At 44.0% G+C, this 19,366-nt stretch overlaps 1 protein-coding gene across 1 annotated transcript in view; it reads left to right on the forward strand.

Annotated features, from left to right (window-relative positions):
- The window catches only part of ush2a (Usher syndrome 2A (autosomal recessive, mild)), a 500,620-nt gene that overhangs the window by 472,022 nt on the left and 9,232 nt on the right, over positions 1–19,366 (forward strand). The window contains exons 61-68 of the mRNA XM_060934842.1: positions 7,785–8,012; positions 8,124–9,616; positions 13,883–14,198; positions 17,226–17,432; positions 18,102–18,340; positions 18,421–18,638; positions 18,773–18,949; positions 19,204–19,287. Coding sequence (XP_060790825.1) covers positions 7,785–8,012; positions 8,124–9,616; positions 13,883–14,198; positions 17,226–17,432; positions 18,102–18,340; positions 18,421–18,638; positions 18,773–18,949; positions 19,204–19,287 — 2,962 coding nt within the window. The remainder of the gene's footprint in view (positions 1–7,784; positions 8,013–8,123; positions 9,617–13,882; positions 14,199–17,225; positions 17,433–18,101; positions 18,341–18,420; positions 18,639–18,772; positions 18,950–19,203; positions 19,288–19,366) is intronic.

Genomic DNA, 19,366 nt, shown 5'->3' on the forward strand with positions numbered 1-19,366 from the left:
ATGATGTTGCATCCCATTAATACACTTTACAATAGATTATTAGATTCTAATAGAATAGATGAGGCAAAATAATTGGGGATCTTTTTTAATGGGCCCCGGCTCATTACAAGTATGAATAGGTGGGCCTCAAAGCAGAAAAGGTTGAGCACCCCTGCTCTAGTGGATTTAATGCATTATTAGCAGTTTATAATTGTTATTGCTGATGTATTTTTCAGCATTAACTGTTTTCTCAGCGAGCTGCTTTTTCACTCTTGTCCCTCGAAGCCACCTCTCGCTCACGTGTCACCGTCCATACCGGGAAATTGCAGTGTGGTTATTAGCACAGTTTCTCATGGTTACATTTATAATCCATTGATCCAGCTGGATCTTTTTTGGACACAAGCTTTGTGCTAGATCAGCTGTCCAGCCTGCTGTGTCAATACTTGGCCTGCAGTTGGGTGCCGTATTGATTTTGCTGTAACCAACTGTTGCATGGCTACAGGTTGATCCTTTCTTATGGAGTTAACATGAAGAGGTTTTTTTGTTTTTTTTTAATGATTGCATGAAACAGGCATTCTGGAAGAATACTGATGTGTTACTCAAGCTTTCCTCTGAGAACAAATCTAATCAGCTGTGCATCTTTTTTTTTTTTTTACTTTGTATTTTATGGCTTTTTGAGAAGATTCTCCAACACAGAATGGTCTTGAGCAGGCAGGGAGCAGAGCAGATGGTGTAATGGTCCATAATGCCTCTTCGTAATGTTCGGTGGCACCAGAGCATCAGGAGGAGACGTGTGGCATTCTCCAGTCCGTGCAGGCCTCTCCAATACCTCAGTCTCTACTTTTGTGTGTGTATGTGTGTGTGTGTGTGTGTTGAAGTTAGAGACAGGGTGGGGGGCTGCTATTGATCCCTGGCTGTGCTGTGTGCTGTAGCCAGTGCCAGAGAGGCTGATTAATGGGCACGTCACAGCGGCAGGACTGAATGAGGCTACGGAGCGCAGGCGGTCCTAGCCGCCAAAAACCTGCCTCCCTCGCCATGTGTGCAGACGCCCCTCATTACCAAACACTTATCAAAGCTCCATGAAAGAGAGAGAGTGAGAGGCTTATCTAGTGTCAAAACTCTTTCTTCTTCCCTTTTCCCTGACATACTCAACGACAATCCTTTTCCCTCTCTTACACTTCCCTCCAAATACTTTACAGTTTTCTTCTTTTGCTCTGTTTACTTTCTACCTGCCTTTCTACTGTCTTCATTTTTCTCTGTACTCCCTCGTTCTCTCTCTCTCTCTCACTCCCTCCCTCCCTCCTACTCCCCTCCTTATTCTTTCCAGATGTTGCGCTGCAGCCCCACGAGGTTCCCAGCGATGGGAGATGTATTAATACATCCTATTGATTAGATCAGGACCCCTGACAGTCATTTGCCGCGATACCATCTGGCCGCTGTTCCAACGCCTTCACCCAAACAGGACGTGACACCTTATTAATCTCACCGGTGCACCACAGACACTTTGCCTTTTTTTTGCGCACAGAAGCCCAACTCTGTCGGAGAGGCAGGAGGACCTGAAGGGTGCAAGAAATTAAGGTTATTACACAAATTGAGCCATATGGTCCAAATATTTCAGAGCTGAAATTTACTAGGCAATAAAAATTGCTCCTGCCTTCCTAATGGTGTAAATTGCAGTTTAACCATGGCTCTAATGATGTCCTTCTGCTGCCTGTAACCACTCTAACATGAAGGACATTGTTTAAAAAATGCACAGGAAAAAAAAGAGAAGGGGGGGGGGGGTGTTGAAACGGCAACAGCATGTTTACAATCTGTTAGTGTATCATTAAGAAGAGAGCAAAGAGTGTATAGACAAGATGAGCAAGCGCTGGACCATGTCTTTTTTTTTTTTAGGTGGTGAGATGTGCACTTGGAGAACAGGACGATCTGAGTGGAATTCTGAGCAGCTAGTTGAGGGCTACGCAAACATGGCTGCTCATTAACTAATAGGATGAATGCTGTAAAGGCCCCTGTTCGGTAACACTTTGCTTTATGGGTTGTACCGAGACTCGGTGCTTTATTAAACAAAGACAGCTGTTGGAGTACAATAGACGCTAATAACGCACGTCTTCTTTATAGATGTAGATTTATTTTGTCTGGGTTTCATCTGTTTAGTCTGAATAAGGTCACAAGTAGTGCGGTTGTTGAAGCGATATGCAAACAAACATGCAGTCAGGTTGCATCGCGTTCCTGCGAGTTTCCCGCACAAACCGCGTCTACACTTGAAAGCAGCCATGTCCTTCATCAGACACTGCTTCCGTCTGAAGAACTGCCCAGTGATTTGAGAGCTCTCAATCTGATTGGAGCTTTTTTTTTTCCCAAACCAGGGTCTCCTATTCAACACAGCAAATCACTAATCCAATACAAGGATCTCATCCACTGAGACCCTTCGAGTAAAGTCTGCTGTTTCATTATTACCCCTGCACAAGAGGCCACACTTTTCAATGACGAGCATGTCCGTGGATTTCTGTTCTCACAGATCTCCCCTTTAATACTAGTGTTACGGCGGCACTCAGGAGTGAGAGGCTTGGATGGCTGGACTATGGTTAGAAGACGAGGGTTTGGTCAATCAGGGGACGCTGAAAGTATCTTTGGGCCTTTTTGTATCGCTGATTTCTGTTCTCTTAGAGTGCGGTCTTATTAGAAGGAACATGTGTAGAATATCTCATCTCATCTCATTATCTGTAGCCGCTTTATCCTGTTCTACAGGGTCGCAGGCAAGCTGGAGCCTATCCCAGCTGACTACGGGGGAAAGGCGGGGTACACCCTGGACAAGTCGCCAGGTCATCACAGGGCTGACACATAGACACAGACAACCATTCACACTCACATTCACACCTACGGTCAATTTAGAGTCACCAGTTAACCTAACCTGCATGTCTTTGGACTGTGGGGGAAACCGGAGCACCCGGAGGAAACCCACGCGGACACGGGGAGAACATGCAAACTCCGCACAGAAAGGCCCTCGCCGGCCACAGGGCTCGAACCCGGACCTTCTTGCTGTGAGGCGACAGCGCTAACTACTACACCACCATGCCGCCCTGTGTAGAATATGAAAAAAAAAAAGCCATCCGGTTTAATCAGTAGCATGTTGATGTTTTTCTTGACAACTTTGCAACTTTAAATCACGGCTTCTTTCCAGGTCATGGGAAGAAATCAGGTCATGATGGTTAGGAAAAAAAAAAGTGAAATAAAAATCACATAAGTTGTGTGAACCAATACAGTACATGTCGATCCTGAGACCGAGATGCTGACCTCTTCTGTTCTTTGGACCTGCCTGATCCGTCCTGATGCCCTACGTCTGGCTGGAGTCTCATCACATTGCTCCTGTGGAGGATGGCCCCATACGGACAGTCAAAAGTCACACTTGGAAGACGCTCTGGACGCTTACAGTAATACATTTATGGCTGAGGACTACAGTTACCTTGCTAACTTTGGGACTGCAGTTGTCATGAACAGTTTTGCACTCAGGTTTCCATCAATGAAGAGTTATAACATCAACAAAACAGACTTCATGTTAAAACTATAACGAATTTCCTGGTTTCACAGTTATACTTTATGACTGTATAGGACACCGTTATAGAAGTGAGCTATTTATCATCACATTGTTATCACCCAAATGAGGATGGGTTCCCTTTTGAGTCTGGTTCCTCTCGAGGTTTCTTCCTCATGTTGTCTGAGGGAGTTTTTCCTCACAGGCTTGCTCACTGGGGATAAATTAGGGATAAAATTAAAGCTTTTAATATTCTGTAAAGCTGCTTTGCGACAATGTCTGTTGTTAAAAGTGCTATACGAATAAACTTGGCCCTGTCACAAGGGTGAAATTGAATTCTATTGGCAACTATTAAGAGCAAATATAATGTGCACTATTTCTTAATATAACCACAGTATTTCCACATACCATAGTACTATATTTGATTGACAAGTGTCCGCTCGAATCATTTTGTCACTGTGTCAATGCATCACTGTGTGAACGTTTTTTAATATGAGCAAAACTAGCAGTATTATAGTAGCTTCATGGATGATGATGATGATGATGATATCAACAGGAATGTCTGATCATTTCCCAGTGATCACTAAGTAAATACAGTGAAATGCAGGAAAGGCATTTTTATATACAGTACTGTGCAAAGGTCTTAGGCACATGTAAAGAAATGCTGTAGACCAAAAATGGCTAAAAATAATAAAATGAAATGTTTCAACATTAAAAGATATTATAAACAGTAATCAGTAAGCCATAATATATGCAACAAAGTCAATATTTGGTGTAAGACAACCCTTTGCTTGGAAAAAAAAGATAGTAGTCTCAGGTACAGGATGTTTCAAAAAATTTGATATCATTTCACAATCTAAAGAAAGAAAGAAAGAAAGCACAACTTTATTCATCACACACTTGTGAAATTCCTCTCTGCATTTAACCCATCTGAAGCAGTGAACACACACATGCACACACCCAGAGCAGTGGGCAGCCATGCTAACAGCGCCCGGGGAGCAGTTGGGAGTTAGGTGCCTCGCTCAAGGGCACCTCAGCCCAAGGCCGTCCCATATTAACCTAACCACGTCTTTGAATAACTTTGCCAATTCTCGTTCAAGTTAGGGATGTTAACCGATGACCGTTTGACCGGTGGTTGACTGAATCAACGTCAACCAGTTAATTTTTTTTTGGTTGTCAGTTAAAAAAAAAATCAATCGTTTTTGAAGCTGCCGATTTTGGAGCGGAGAACCCGGAATTCTGTGTTGTAAACGCTTGGGGCATGCCATGCGGTGTAAGGACGACAGCTGCCAAATCAGAAACACCCATTCAGTCATGTCCCGCCCTCCCGCCCCAGTTGAAGACGGCTGACAAATCAGAAACACCCATTCAGTCATGTCCCGCCCCAGTTGAAAACAGCTGCCACTCGGCGAGAGAAAAGTGTAGACACAGGCTTTTTAGCTTACAAATTACTATTCTGGGGTTTTTTTTATTATTATTAGAAGGCACATCGAGTTTAGTCCTGCCTTGGCCAGTGCATTCTGAAAGTATGTTTCGGTCTGTAGCCAACAATGCATGTTATTGCAGATCATATCTCTCCACACAAACTAAAGGCGCAGATGCCGACTTTTTCACGGCTGAATCGTGCAGATCCGATTTTTTTTAGGGGGGGCGTTGGAGTGTCTGAATAATTTCATCAGAGTAAATTCTGTATTAAAGTTACTAAATAAGCAAATGCCGTTGAAATTATTCAGACACTCCAACGCCCCCCCCCTAAAAAAAAAAAAATCGGATCTGCACGATTCAGCCGTGAAAAAGGCGGCATCCGCCAAAAGGCGCACCGTTTGCATCCCTGTTTAAACTCATAGGTTAACCGACTTTAACCGGCTAATGAGGCTCGGTGGTCGCTCAAGATTTTTTTTAGTTTTCGCCATCCCTAGTTCAAGTGACCTCAAATTTTAACAGCATGTGTGGAAAGGGGTCAAAAATTTATGTTTTTATCTTTTTAGGTAAAGAAATGCCATTCACTGGAAAAGAAAAGGCGTTTTATGTGTCATAGTGCCATGTCTCAGGCGGCGTGCATATTGAAAATTTGTGAAATCGTTCATGGAATCCACGTACCTTTGAATTTCTCATTCAAATTTTGAGGAATAAATCTTGTATTGCTCAACATTAAGCCTGTTCAGTTTCATTTGCCTAGACTATGTAGTTTCTAGCGGCACAGTGGTGTAGTGGTTAGCGCTGTCACCTCACAGCAAGAAGGTCCGGGTTCGAGCCCCGTGGCCAGCGAGGGCCTTTCTGTGCGGAGTTGTCCACGTGGGTTTCCTCCGGGTGCTCCGGTTTCCCCCACAGTCCAAAGACATGCAGGTTAGGTTAACTGGTGACTCTAAATTGACCGTAGGTGTGAGTGTGAATGGTTGTCTGTGTCTATGTGTCAGCCCTGTGATGACCTGGCGACTTGTCCAGGGTGTACCCCGCCTCTCGCCCGTAGTCAGCTGGGATAGGCTTCAGCTTGCGTGCGACCCTGTAGAATAGGATAAAGCAGCTAGAGATAATGAGATGAGATGTAGTTTCTGCGCTATTTACATCTCAAATAATATCAATTTTTTTTTTGAAACACCCTGTAGAATGAGTGCAGTTTTATAAGGAAATGAGCGGTAGGTTTTACTGAGCATCTTACAGAACCAGCCACGGTTCTTCTGGACACTTTGTCACACTTGCTTCGTAATTTTGCACCAAAACCCAGTAGCCTTCATTATGTTTGCTTTTTTTCATCTGAAAAGTGCTTTATGTAATGTGCTGCTCAGATACAATTTTTTTTTTCCTGTAACATTTAATTTTGTGCTGGAAAATGAACATTCGGAACTTGAAAATGTTTTTGTACTGATTCGATAATATAGAAGTAGTCATAAAATAAAAATCTATAACAAAGTTTGTATGAAAAAAACAATAGGGTGCCTAAGACTTTTGCACAGTACTGTATATAATTTAATAAATGCCATTGATGCTTCTTAAATTTATGGCCTAGTGATCGCTAACTCAGGATGAAGTCAGCAGCAGCAGCAGCAGGAAGGGACAGGCTTGTCTTACTATATGCAGATGAGGCAGACCCACACCTTTGAAGGGTCAGGAATCTCTGCTTTTGGCTAATTAGCATAATTGTTGTGACAAATACACATGGTTATTCTTAATTAAAATCATCCCTGGGCCCAGGCGACCCCCAGCGCTGTCACAGGAAATAACTCGCATGCAGGCCGCAGACGAGACAAGAGAGACCTGTGTTGAGTTGAAAGGGAAAAAGAGGAGAAAAAAAATGTTGAAAAAGACTTTTTCCTCTCTGTACAAATGACTGAATGCCTGTACAATGTCTAATTACAATCTCTAATGCTTAAAAAGAGGAACATCCCCCCTCTCTCTCTCTGACTCAATTACACTGATTTCCCTTTGAATCAGCTAAAGTGGGATTAGCGCTTTTGTCATGAAGAAATCTGAGGGAGTTTGCGTCTCAAGAACATGCCTTACAGGTTGCTGGGTACATTATACCGTATGCAGCACCGGTCGCAAACTTTACAGAGCAGTATATTTGGATCATCATATCATTTCATGGCTGTTTTGCATATTATTAAAAGTATTCCGATTCTGTTAATCAAAACGTAAACACTTCCCATTTTGGGAATCCGTGTTCTCAACATTTATTTGAAAATCTATAACCAATATCAATCGTCTTAGTCGCTTTTTAATAGCTGCCTTGAGTGTCTTGGTTCAGCGAGCGCATGTGCTCGTTAATATCTCAGCATCCGTGTTTGGAAAAGTGTTTGATAGCATTGCCATCTAGGGGCCAGATATAAGTCTCAGTGCCGAAATAAAGTGGAATGAAGCAGCTGTTGCTATTGACAGTGTGCATATGTTTGCCGGGTTTATAGCCCAAACACGTTCCATATTTCACCACGTTAAAAAGGTACCTTTTAAACAGCCCACTGCCTCATGGTGTCATGATAGGCGGGTGTAAAAGCTAGCGGGGGGCTGCATGACTGTTGGCACCAGACCTTCTGCTGATGCCATGCAGACCAGCATGCTTCACATTTTATTAGAATAACTCTGTTATATAAAAGCAGTCTTGGTTTAACGGGATATTCTTTAAATTTAATCATGAGCATAAGTTCAATTTGATAGGTAAGGGTATTTTTTTTCTTTTTTATTACAAGTAGAATGAAAATTTTGCACTTGTTTTAATGAATTTAAACTGCTTGCACTGAATGCAAAAATATCCATGTGTGTGTTTGTCCTGGTTCAGGAAGATGTGCAGCAGGCCCATGTTTTTGGCTTTGAACCATACACCACCTACAGCGTATGTGTGGAGGCTGTGAACAGAGCAGGTAGTGTCTGCAGCCCTTGTGATACAGTTCGTACTCTCCAAGCTTCTCCCAGTGGTCTGAGCAACTTCAGTGTAGAGAAGAAAGAGCATGGACGTGCACTGTTGCTGCACTGGCCTGAACCTGCCTCGCCTAATGGAGTCATCAAGGTACTCTTACTTTCAGCATGGGCTTGTTGAAACCCATACTGTACTTAGTAACCTTACTATACTTAGTGTTGAAAAGTGAGAAGAATAGCAAGTGTTGTATCTTCCTTCCAGACTTACAACATCTACAGTGATGATAACCTGGAGTTCAGTGGTCTTTCACGCCAGTTCCTGTTCCGCCGCTTGGAACCTTTCACCACATACTCCTTGGTTCTAGAAGCTTGCACTGAAGCAGGTTGCACCAGGACTGTCCCGCAGCCTATCACCACTGAAGAGGCCCCGCCCTCCTCCCAGCTGCCCCCTAGTGCCCAGTACATTGGCACCAACAGTGTAGCGCTCCACTGGGTCCCACCTGGACAAGCCAACGGGAGAATCCTTCATTACCAAGTAGTCAAGAGTGATAAGGATGACACAGAACAAGCCACGGTTGTCTGTACAGAAAGAGACGTCCAGGCTCAGAGCTTCTCCTGCAATGTCTCTGGACTGAAGCCATGGAGAAGGTATAAATTCCAGGTGCGGGTTTCAAACATGGCAGGGTCAACTGATAGCCCATGGATGACTGTTCAAACGAGACAAGCTCCTCCGAGTGGACTGGCTCCCCCAACTGTCAGTCATCTCGAGGGGCACCCTGATAAGCTTTATGTTAATTGGACACCACCATTCGAAGCCAATGGTGTCCTTATGAGTTACAGGGTTCAGAGAGATGACACTGGCTTTCATTTCAGCTTCGACTCGTCCATGTTAAACTACACTGATGAGGATTTGACCGCTTATACTAACTACAGCTATGCGGTTATCGCCTGCACAGTAGCCGGCTGCGTTACCAGCCAGTCGACTACAGTTAGAACACTGGAGGCTGCTCCAGCAGAAGTAGAGTCGCCCACCGTGTCCAGTATTACATCTCACTCCCTGAATGCATCATGGACTGTACCATCCATCCAGAATGGCGAGATTGTGGAGTATATCCTCCAGATCAACGGGGAGAAGGTTTACCATGGGAAAAAGCTGAGTGTCCAGGTGTCTAATTTACAGCCACATACTCCATACACTCTTATCCTAATAGCCTGCACTAATGGAGGCTGTACAGCCAGTCTGCCCACCTTGACTCTAACCAAAGAAGCCCCACCTACTAGCATGCCAGCCCCAATTCTGAAGGTTACAGGCCCTGAGTCAGTGGAGGTGTCATGGAAAGAACCTGATCACCCCAATGGGGTTATCACAGGTTACGAACTCCGGCGTGACGGTCACCTCATCTATACCGGCATGGATACACGCTACCATGACTTCATGTTGCTGCCCAGCATTGAGTACAGCTACACAGTCACAGCTAATAACAGCCAGGGCACAGCCACGAGCCTCGCAGCAGTGGCTCACACGGAGCCTTCAGTTCCATCAGGAGTCGCTCCTCCACAACTGCAGGCCCTTGGGCCTCTCAGTGTTCTGGTGCAGTGGGACCCCCCGGTGCGAGCAAACGGGGTCATCATCAGCTACTTGCTTTACACACGTGACCCAACCGAGCCCAACATGAAGAGGGTGATCTTTGCACCGCATCACAGTGCCTTTCAGAGCCGCAGTTTCTCCCTCACTGCCCTGAAGCCCTACCACAGGTAGCAGTTAGAGCACACTTTCCACCACTCATTCAGATTTAATACAACACTGACGTTATTCAGCTTATATTAAAGAAAAGATTTTTAACCATTTTCAAAAAGATGCATTTCATTGGCTTTTATGTTGGTTGAAATTAAAAAAAAAGTCTAAAAGTTTACATTATGTGCAGTCTGGAAAACCATGAAACTTAGACACTCACAGACTCAGGACTTTAAAGTTTTAACATTCTAAAGCTCTTGTCTTTAAACGTCCCAGTAGTTTCTGCATTAACGCTCTAAATTGACGTCACATATTTCCCCTTCCAAGCAGCACGGCGGTGTAGTGGTTAGCACTGTCGCCTCACAGCAAGAAGGTTCTGCGTTCGAGCCCAGTGGCTAACGTGAGCCTTTCTGTGTGGAGCTTGCATGTTCTCCCTGTGTCTGCATGGGTTTCATCTGGGTATTTCAGTTTTCCCCCACAGTTCAAAAGACACGCAGGTTAGGCTATGAAGCTATGTAGGGCTTTGACCTTGGCCCAAAAATCATATTCGAAGTTCGTTTGGAATTTAATCTAGACATTCGAATAGTATTCGAACTTTTATTAATTATATTATTCTTAAATGCCTCACTAACACCTCGGCATCAAAATTAAATATGATATTCAGTCCACCAGGGGGCAGTGTTCAGTCAATGTCAATAAGATTACGTGCAGGAAATATGAAATATTCAGGCGTGTTTTTACAACCACTACTAATGAAACGTGCAGTGTCGTAGTAATTGGCATTATACCGGCTGACACTTTTAACGTTACATAATCCACAAACTTCGTCGTTTGTCTGTTGCCTTTTTTGTGTGAAACGCTGTTCCTTCGGTTTCCTGGTTACTTGTACTGATGAAAGCCTCTAAACTGTAGCCTCACTGACAAAGGGGAACGTTTACAAAATGAGCAGGTACTGCTAGGCCTACACCTAATCTGTGAGTTTATAACACTGCCGTTCCGAGCCCATTCGTGTTGGCTTTTGAGAATGTTTGTTTTGAATGAGACCGGTGTCAGCTGTCATGTCACTGCTTCCTGCTCGCGTCTCTGATTCACAATTCAAACAAACACGGACACGATATGTTATAAGATCACAGATTAGTTTTACGTGCTCACTTCGTTAACTTATGAACTTCATGGTATGTAAATTCCACCATGTGTAGGCTAAATTAATTTAGGCCTATAGGCTACTTGCGCAAGTAAGCTAATAGTTTTTTTAAATTTTTTTTTAGCAACTATCCCAAGTTGATAAAAATAACAGTGCATGAAAGCATTACTGCGCAGTGTCGCATAGTTTACGTTAGTAATTTCATTTATGTTATAACATCAGGTGTACAAAAACCAACCAAATATCTGCAGAAAAAAACAAACACATCGATATTTTCAGAAGAAAAAGTCACATTTTATATTACATTTAATCACATCAGCAGTTACATTACACTTCATTTATTGTAGGCCTATTTTACAGGTAACCTTTTTTTTTTTTTAATCGCATTCTCCATCTTTTTTTTCGAATCCAAAATAGTGCCACACATCACTTTTTAAATTCTCCAGAGTGCAAATCTCCAACGTGCTAGCATCGGACTCCATTGTTCAATACATGCCAGCTTGACGCTAACGTCTACAGGTGCCCAGATAAGACAAAAGACAATGACCTTCGCAATTCACATAAATTCCACAGACGTTAAAAAAAAAAAAAAACCTGCGACCTGAACTGAAAACGTTTACAACCACATTCACAAAAATAAAAGAATTATGCCTAATGATACCATATACAGGTTCGAATATTTAGAGCTGCCTAATATTCGTTCGAACATCTCTTTTTTTCACAACATTCGAATTGTATTCGAATATCGAAGTTCGAAGTCAAAGCCCTAAAGCTATGTAATAGACGCTGGCAGATTGAGGATGTGAGGTTTAGACAAGACAGCCTGAAGTTCCTGTGAGTCACAGGTGGTTCATCTCATTTCATCTCATTATCTCTAGCCGCTTTATCCTGTTATACAGGGTCGCAGGCAAGCTGGAGCCTATCCCAGCTGACTACGGGCGAAAGGCGGGGTACACCCTGGACAAGTCGCCAGGTCACAGGTGGTTCAGAGGGAAATTTTTTCTGAAAGGAGAGAACACGTCATGCCTCTGTACTCTCTTACTGGACCAAATCAGAGACAGGTTCACGGACCCTTTAATACTGCCTTTTCGAGTCCCCATGTCCCCTTTAACCTCTCTGATCAACTTTTAAATTCAACTTGAGTTGTGATTTTTTTTTTTCTACTTATGTGAAACCAGTCTGTTAAATCCAACTACAAATATACTTTCCAACATCCAAATTGATTTCCGTGGTAATTACAGAATCAGTTTGGTTTAAATGTCATGAGAGTGAAATAGCTTTCTTGTGTAAGGCGTTCTTAAGAACATCTTGTTAAAAGGGGGTGGCACGGTGACGTAGTGGTTAGCACTGTCGCCTCACAGCAAGAAGGTTCTGGGTTCGAGCCCAGTGGCCAACAGGGGCCTTTCTGTGTGGAGTTTGCATGTTCTCCCCGTGTCTGCGTGGGTTTCCTCCGGGTGCTCCGGTTTCCCCCAAAGACATGCAGGTTAGGCTAAATTGAACGTAGGTGTGAATGTGAGTGTGAATGGTTGTTTGTCTCTGTGTGTCAGCCCTGCGATGATCTAGCGACTTGTCCAGGGTGTACCCCGCCTCTCGCCCATAGTCAGCTGGGATAGGCTCCAGCTTGCCTGTGCACACCCTGCACAGGATAAGTGGCTACAGATAATGGATGGAGGTGTAGATACAATACCTTAAACCTACTTTTGTATCCAAGACACTTTAAATTCCAAAGTGTTTTAATGTAAAAAAAAAAAATTGACAAAAAGGAAAATGTAATTTATCTTGTGTACTAATATTACAAATATTATGTTTACCTGATTATATTTTTTACTCACTTTGGTTATTTTGCTGTAACATTGTTTTTCCAAACAGATCTACTATGAGAATCACAATAGGGACATAAAGTGTTGATACAACTAATTAACAGTGTCAGAGGAGAACGAGTCGATCTTAAAGTGCATATCCTGGACCAATTTCGTTTCTTTTTATATGAAAGTACGTCCCTTTACACACTCATCCAGAAGGGTAATTTTGCACAAGACCATCTGTCTACAGCAGAAAAAAATAAAATAACAAAACGCGTCTGGAAAAATCCCAAAGGAGTCTGGAGCCAGATTTGTGACGTTACCTGCGGAAGCGCCAGCAGGCTGCAAGAGCTTGCACGGTTTCAGTGCACAGCCTGTGTAGACCAAGCGCCCCCATTTCTCTCTCATTGTCTGGTCTTTTGGGAAACGATGAGTACTAATCCCATCAAGATTGGTGTTGCTACACCCATCTGTTAACCATTTTAATAATTACGTAATAACGTTGAAGAAATTTGCAGAAAACCACCAGGTCGTTTTCTCATAAACAAACCAGCGCTGACGTAGGATTCAGAAGGAGGCGTTCCGCAGATGACGTCATGAAAATCAGTGTTTGCCGGGAAATCCAAATGCCAAGTTTTTTCAGAGGCGGACCAATTCGCCTCAAATGGCTTGATTTCAACGGAATTTTTCTGGTATTGCGCGAGGTAAAAAAATTGCACAAAATGCAAAATGTGACAGATATTTGACCAAAGTTTAATATAAAATAGGAGAATTACATTGATCTTGCTCCTGAATTTACCCGTGATATGCACTTTAAGGCTTTTACTTATGTTCCCTTCACCCCGGCTTACACGAGGACAGTCGAAAGGCGGAGAAGCAGTCGAATGAAGGATAGCTGGGAAGCCATGTCTGTACCCTCACGTTGAAGTGAAATACAGATAAGCTCAGAGGGGTAAAATAATAGCTCATCAGCATTATCATTTCACCATCGCCGCCACCGTCAGATGACCTTCCCTCGATTCTCCTCCTCTCATTTCCTCTTTTCCCCTTGAATCCTGCTGCCACTGCTGTCTCCATTCCAAAATGATTCCTTTACAACTAAAAAAGCACATCTTCGAGGTCTGGAGCATTTTGATATAAACGGATAGTGTTTCCAAAACAGGAATAACTTTAGTTCTCCTCACAGAGCCACAAATAAACTTAAAAAGATCGTTTTTAGAACAGTAACTGATTCCATACAGCAAATTAAGCCATATTTTAAAAGTCACCGCTGAGGTTTATATATTACACTGCGACAGGAAAATCCCGAGCTTGCGTGTCTGTATGCGACTCTCCCTCAGGTATGAAGTGCGAGTGGAGGCCTGCACTTTGCTCGGATGTGCTGCAAGCGACTGGTCCACGATTCAGACTCAGGAAGTGCCCCCTGCTGGACAGAGTGCGCCCCTGCTGGAGCTGCAGACTGACTCGGAAGGCATGCAGAACATTTTCCTGCTCTCCTGGTCTCCTCCAGCCCAAGCAAATGGCAAACTTCTGTACTACGAGCTCTATCGGAGGCAGGGTGAAGAAACAGGAAGCCGACCTATACTTCTTTACCGCAACATCTCAACTTCCTATCATGATCACAAGCTGCTGCCTTACACAGCCTATGAGTACCAGGTGACATTTATTTTTGTAGTGTCTCTTTTTGTTTCATCATTGTAAAACAGGCTTTCAAACAAATCTTGTTATGAAACGAGTTACATTTTTGTGAACGGAGGATGACGCACATATGCTTCGTCGACTTATTGAGCAAAGCTGCCTGACTGATGCTCTGTCTGGCTACTTAATAAGAGTGTAAAGAAAAAAATAATAATTATGTGGTTCTACCTCATTTTTAATTAAGATTGTGTACAGATATAAAACACGTGATTAGTTAATGACGTCTCTGGTCTATTTCAGCTGCACTCTGCGCCTTTACTTTAATGACAGGTATTTAATACAGCACCAATATTCATAGCATTGCTCCCCCCGTAAAAGATCTTTCTTAACTGACAGGTTAGCCTTTAGAGCAAAATAACATTAGCATTTGATTGTCAGGTCTGAGAGGCATGGGCTGGTCGTGGGCTAAATTGATAGACTCTGCCTGATTGTTCCATCTTATTTATGAGTGGTAATTTATGACAGGGGCTGAGCAACAACAGACAGGTGACAGGGCTATTAATCTCTGGCCTGGCGTTGCGCTCCTGATTACGATCGAAGCCATCGAATTAGCCATCGTCTCCTCTGATAAGTACAAGGATCGGAAAGACCTTTTAATACCAATTTGCTGTCCCTGGAGAGAATGCTAACTGTGCTGAGTGTGTCCGAGAGGAACCGCTCGGTGTTTTAACCTGTGCACTTTAACACCAGCCTGTTTGTAATTTCAGTGCATGATGAGGTTTCATGTTTTAAAGAGATCACAGAGACGCATAATTACTCCTGTGATTGATATCTTTATCGGAAATATCATAACACGCACGCATGCCTTGTTTCATTTTGCTGAGGTTTTGCTTCAGCTCAACTTTCTCAGCAGAACCAAACCTGTTCCACGAGCAGCAGCTACATATTTTATTGACACTTTTATGCCGAACCTTAATTAGCTCTTCAGTTGGAAGTGGTTGCTTTTTGGCCTGGTAAGTGATGAGCGGGGCGTGGTAGAGCGCTCTCAGAACCTGTCGCTGGGCAGACTCTCACCTCACTGCTTCAACCCAAATCCATTAGAGCTCACACATGACATATTTTTATTTTCTCCTAATTACTGTAATAACAGCTCAGTATGCAAGTGCTGGTGCTGCAGTAAAAAGGTCTACTCCACATACAAGGACATCGGGATGTCCTGGTCACACCGCACGAGGCTACCTTTAAGATTCAGAGTTTTTCCCTCACACACTTTTTGCCTGTTATTACATTTATAGACTATTGTATGATTTCGGGCGGCACGGTGGTGTAGTGGTTAGCGCTGTCGCCTCACAGCAAGAAGGTCCTGGGTTCGAGCCCCGGGGCCGGCGAGGGCCTTTCTGTGCGGAGTTTGCATGTTGTCCGCGTGGGTTTCCTCCGGGTGCTCCGGTTTCCCCCACAGTCCAAAGACATGCAGGTTAGGTTAACTGGTGACTCTAAATTGACCGTAGGTGTGAATGGTTGTCTGTGTCTATGTGTCAGCCCTGTGATGACCTGGCGACTTGTCCAGGGTGTACCCCGCCTTTCGCCCGTAGTCAGCTGGGATAGGCTCCAGCTTGCCTGCGACCCTGTAGAAGGATAAAGCGGCTAGAGATAATGTGAATGTGTGTGTGTATGATTTCTTTTGGTTAACAACAGACAGATTATGAATGCTTATGACGGCCAACATGTCTGAGTAAAAGGACGTCTATAAGTCGAACTCGATTTCATCCTCAATCTTGCTCGTGTCATGTTGACCTTTTCGTTCTTTAGGGTGACAAGATGGCCTTTCGGTGACCACGAGCACTACAGACAGAGCGCACGCCTATACCCCTCACACACGTTGACCCATGTCAACATCACTCTCCAGACAAGAATGCAGTGCAGCATGCAGTCCCTCCATATTGCCATTTAAATCTATCATTCTGATTGATCACAGTCTAATTGCCTATTATTGAGGCTAATTTAACCCTATCTGCCAGAACATCCATCTGGCGCCTCGATTCCAACTGACAATCTACAAATTACTTACTCATGCAAATGGAGACCCCGGCTGACCTTTCGCTGTTCCTCTTCTCTAATTACACCAACGGCTCATCGCCAAAATAAGATTACGTTACCTATCCGTGTGTTCACGTGCACCTTAATGAAGGCGAATGCAATTTCCATGTAGATTTCTCAGAAAGAAGCTATGTAATAGATGCTGGCAGACTGAGGACGTGAGGTTTAGACAAGACAGCCTGAAGTTCCTGTGAGTAGCAGGTGGCTCAGAGGGAACATTTTTCTGAAAGGAAAGAACGCATCATGCCTCTGTACTCTCTTACTGGACCAAATCAGAGACGGGTTCACCGACCCTTTAATACTGCCTTTTCGAGTCCCCATGTCCCCTTCAACCTCTTTACTCAACTTTTAAATTCAGCTTGAGTTGTGATTTTTTTTTCTACTTATGTGAAACCAGTCTGTTAAATCCAACTAAAAATATACTTTCCAACAACATCCAAATTGATTTCCGTGGTAATTACAGAAGCAGTTTGGTTTAAATGTCATGAGAGTGAAATATTGTCTATATTAGATGGAGTTGGACTTCTTGCGTAAGGCATTCTTGAGAACATCTTGTTAAAAGGGGGCGGCACGGTGGTGTAGTGGTTAGCACTGTCGCCTCACAGCAAGAAGGTTCTGGGTTCGAGCTCAGTGGCCGAGCCCGGGGGCCTTTCTGTGTGGAGTTTGCATGTGTCTGCGTGGGTTTCTTCTGGGTGCTCTGGTTTCCCCCCACAGTCCAAAGACATGCAGGTTAGGCTAATTGGTGGCTCTAAATTGACCGTAGGTGTGAATGTGAGTGTGAATGGTTGTCTCTGTGTGTCAGCCCTGCGATGATCTGGCGACTTGGAGCTGGAGCCTCTCACCCATAGTCAGATGGGATAGGCTCCAGCTTGCCTGTGACCGTACACAGGATAAGCAGTTACGGATAATGGATGGATGGATCTTGCTAAAAGGTCATTGTTATTCCAGGTGTGGGCCGTGAATTCTGCAGGTCGGACAGGAAGCCCCTGGACTATGGGTCGGACTGGGCCAGCTCCTCCCGAGGGTGTGAGCCCTCCCACATTTTTGCACATCCATGCCACCTCTGCTGTAGTGGATATCAGTCCTCCTGCCAAGCCCAACGGCATCGTCACCATTTATAGAGTGTTTGACCAGAAAAAGGACTCGCACCTCCTGGTACACTCTGCATTCATTACACAGCATCACAAACATTCTTGCATTGTCTTCACAGCTTTCTTCAACCTGTTATTCCAGTATTAGAATAATGCACTAGACACACACACACACACACACACACACACACACACTGAGCTCTTTGCAAAGATATTTACAACTGCTATAATATCTGAATGTGTGAAATGTTTTATTGTGAAGGTGTCTGTGGACCATCAGGTCAATAAGTGTTGTTTATCCATCCGTCCAACCAAAGACACCAACAACAAGTCATCCTTTCACCTATCTATCCAACTAATCCACCAACCATCTATCAAATCAACCAAGCAGTCCATTCCCCATCCAACCAAACAACCATCTATCTATATAACCATCCATCCATTTGTTCATCTGTCCATCAAACCACCCAAGACACCAACTAACCATCCAACCAAACCACTAGCCATTCAATCCAACAGTCAACCATCCATCCATCCATCCAACCAATCAACACGCCAGCTATCCACCCAGCCAACCAACCATGCAACCAATCAACCCTCCATCCATCTATCCAGACCAGCCCCCATTTATTCAAGCAATCATTTGTTTGTTTTTTTATTTTCCCACCCATTCATTCAATCACTCATCCATCCATCCCAACAGCTAACAAAATTCTTCTTTCTTTCTGTGCAGTTGTCAGAGGGGACATCACGGCAGCAGACATTGCATGATCTTATGCCCTTCACCACCTACTCTGTCAGGGTGGAGGCTTGTACCTGCTTCTTGTGTTGCAGTCGTGGCCCTGTGAGTGAGCTCCGCACTCAGGCCTCAGTTCCATCCCAGCAACCTCCACCTCGACTCATTACTGTCACCTCCCGATCGGCTCTACTAGAGTGGGATGAGCCCCTGCAGCCCAATGGCGTCATTGAGAGGTGCTTTGAATGAATAACTTATTGGTTACAAAACATTTATAGATCTTGTTTAGTAGATGTCCTTTGTCTTCCTGTTGTAGCTGTGAGCTGCTGGTGCGGACAGCTTGTCCCCAACCACAGCAACCAGTGCCGGTGCCTTGTTCTGTAGGCCCAGTGGACACCAGGTTCTTTGGGAAAGGGCTGAGTCTCAATGTCACAGCCCTCCTCCCCTACACCACTTATGAAGTCCGTGTGGTCTGTTATAACAACATGGGGAGCACAGCATCTGTTTGGGTATCCATCACTACACTAAAAGAAGGTATGCCCTCTCTCTTGCCTCTTTGTTAGTATCTTTCATCCGCTACATCGTCTACAATTCTTGTACAAAGCCTTGTCATGCAATTTAGCCTAAACTTATTTAGCTAGCCGACATTGGTGCATGTTGTGTTTCAGCCCCACAGTATAAGGAGCCATTTGTAGTGCAGAGCAACCTGACCATGGTGTTCGTGGACTGGAGTGGGGCGTTCTCCCTCAATGGACTTCTGAGGGATTATGCCCTGACCGAAAGTAACCTGCGCGTTTACAGTGGCTTCCACAGCTCCATCTACATTCCCCGGACCTCAGATAAAAGTATGAATTCATCTCACCTGTGTCTAGACCTCTGTCCCTAAGCAGCAAGCCACTGGCAGCAGTGGCAAGGAGCAGTGGCAAGGCTCTGGTGTTACACCTGGCTTTAACTAATGTGTACATATAGTATACACAAGATGGCAGCCATGTGATCTTGAAGAACTTGTTGAGCACGTTATTAAGCATCTATACTACTCCTTTGAAAATGTATTTCTTTTCTCTCTCTCTCTAACCTCCACACCAACCTCTTTTTCTAGCATTTGCCTTTCAGGTAACCTGTACAACAGATGGTGGCAGTGCCATTTCACCTGTAATCAAGTACAACACCGCTACTGGTGTAGGTAGGTTTCCACCGATTCTGTGTCCTCCTGCTTTTTGAGTATGCATGGAAATGGTAAAGAATGCTCCATACAAACCCTT

The sequence above is a fragment of the Neoarius graeffei genome, chromosome 11, assembly GCF_027579695.1.
Source record: "Neoarius graeffei isolate fNeoGra1 chromosome 11, fNeoGra1.pri, whole genome shotgun sequence".
Lineage (NCBI taxonomy): Eukaryota > Metazoa > Chordata > Actinopteri > Siluriformes > Ariidae > Neoarius > Neoarius graeffei.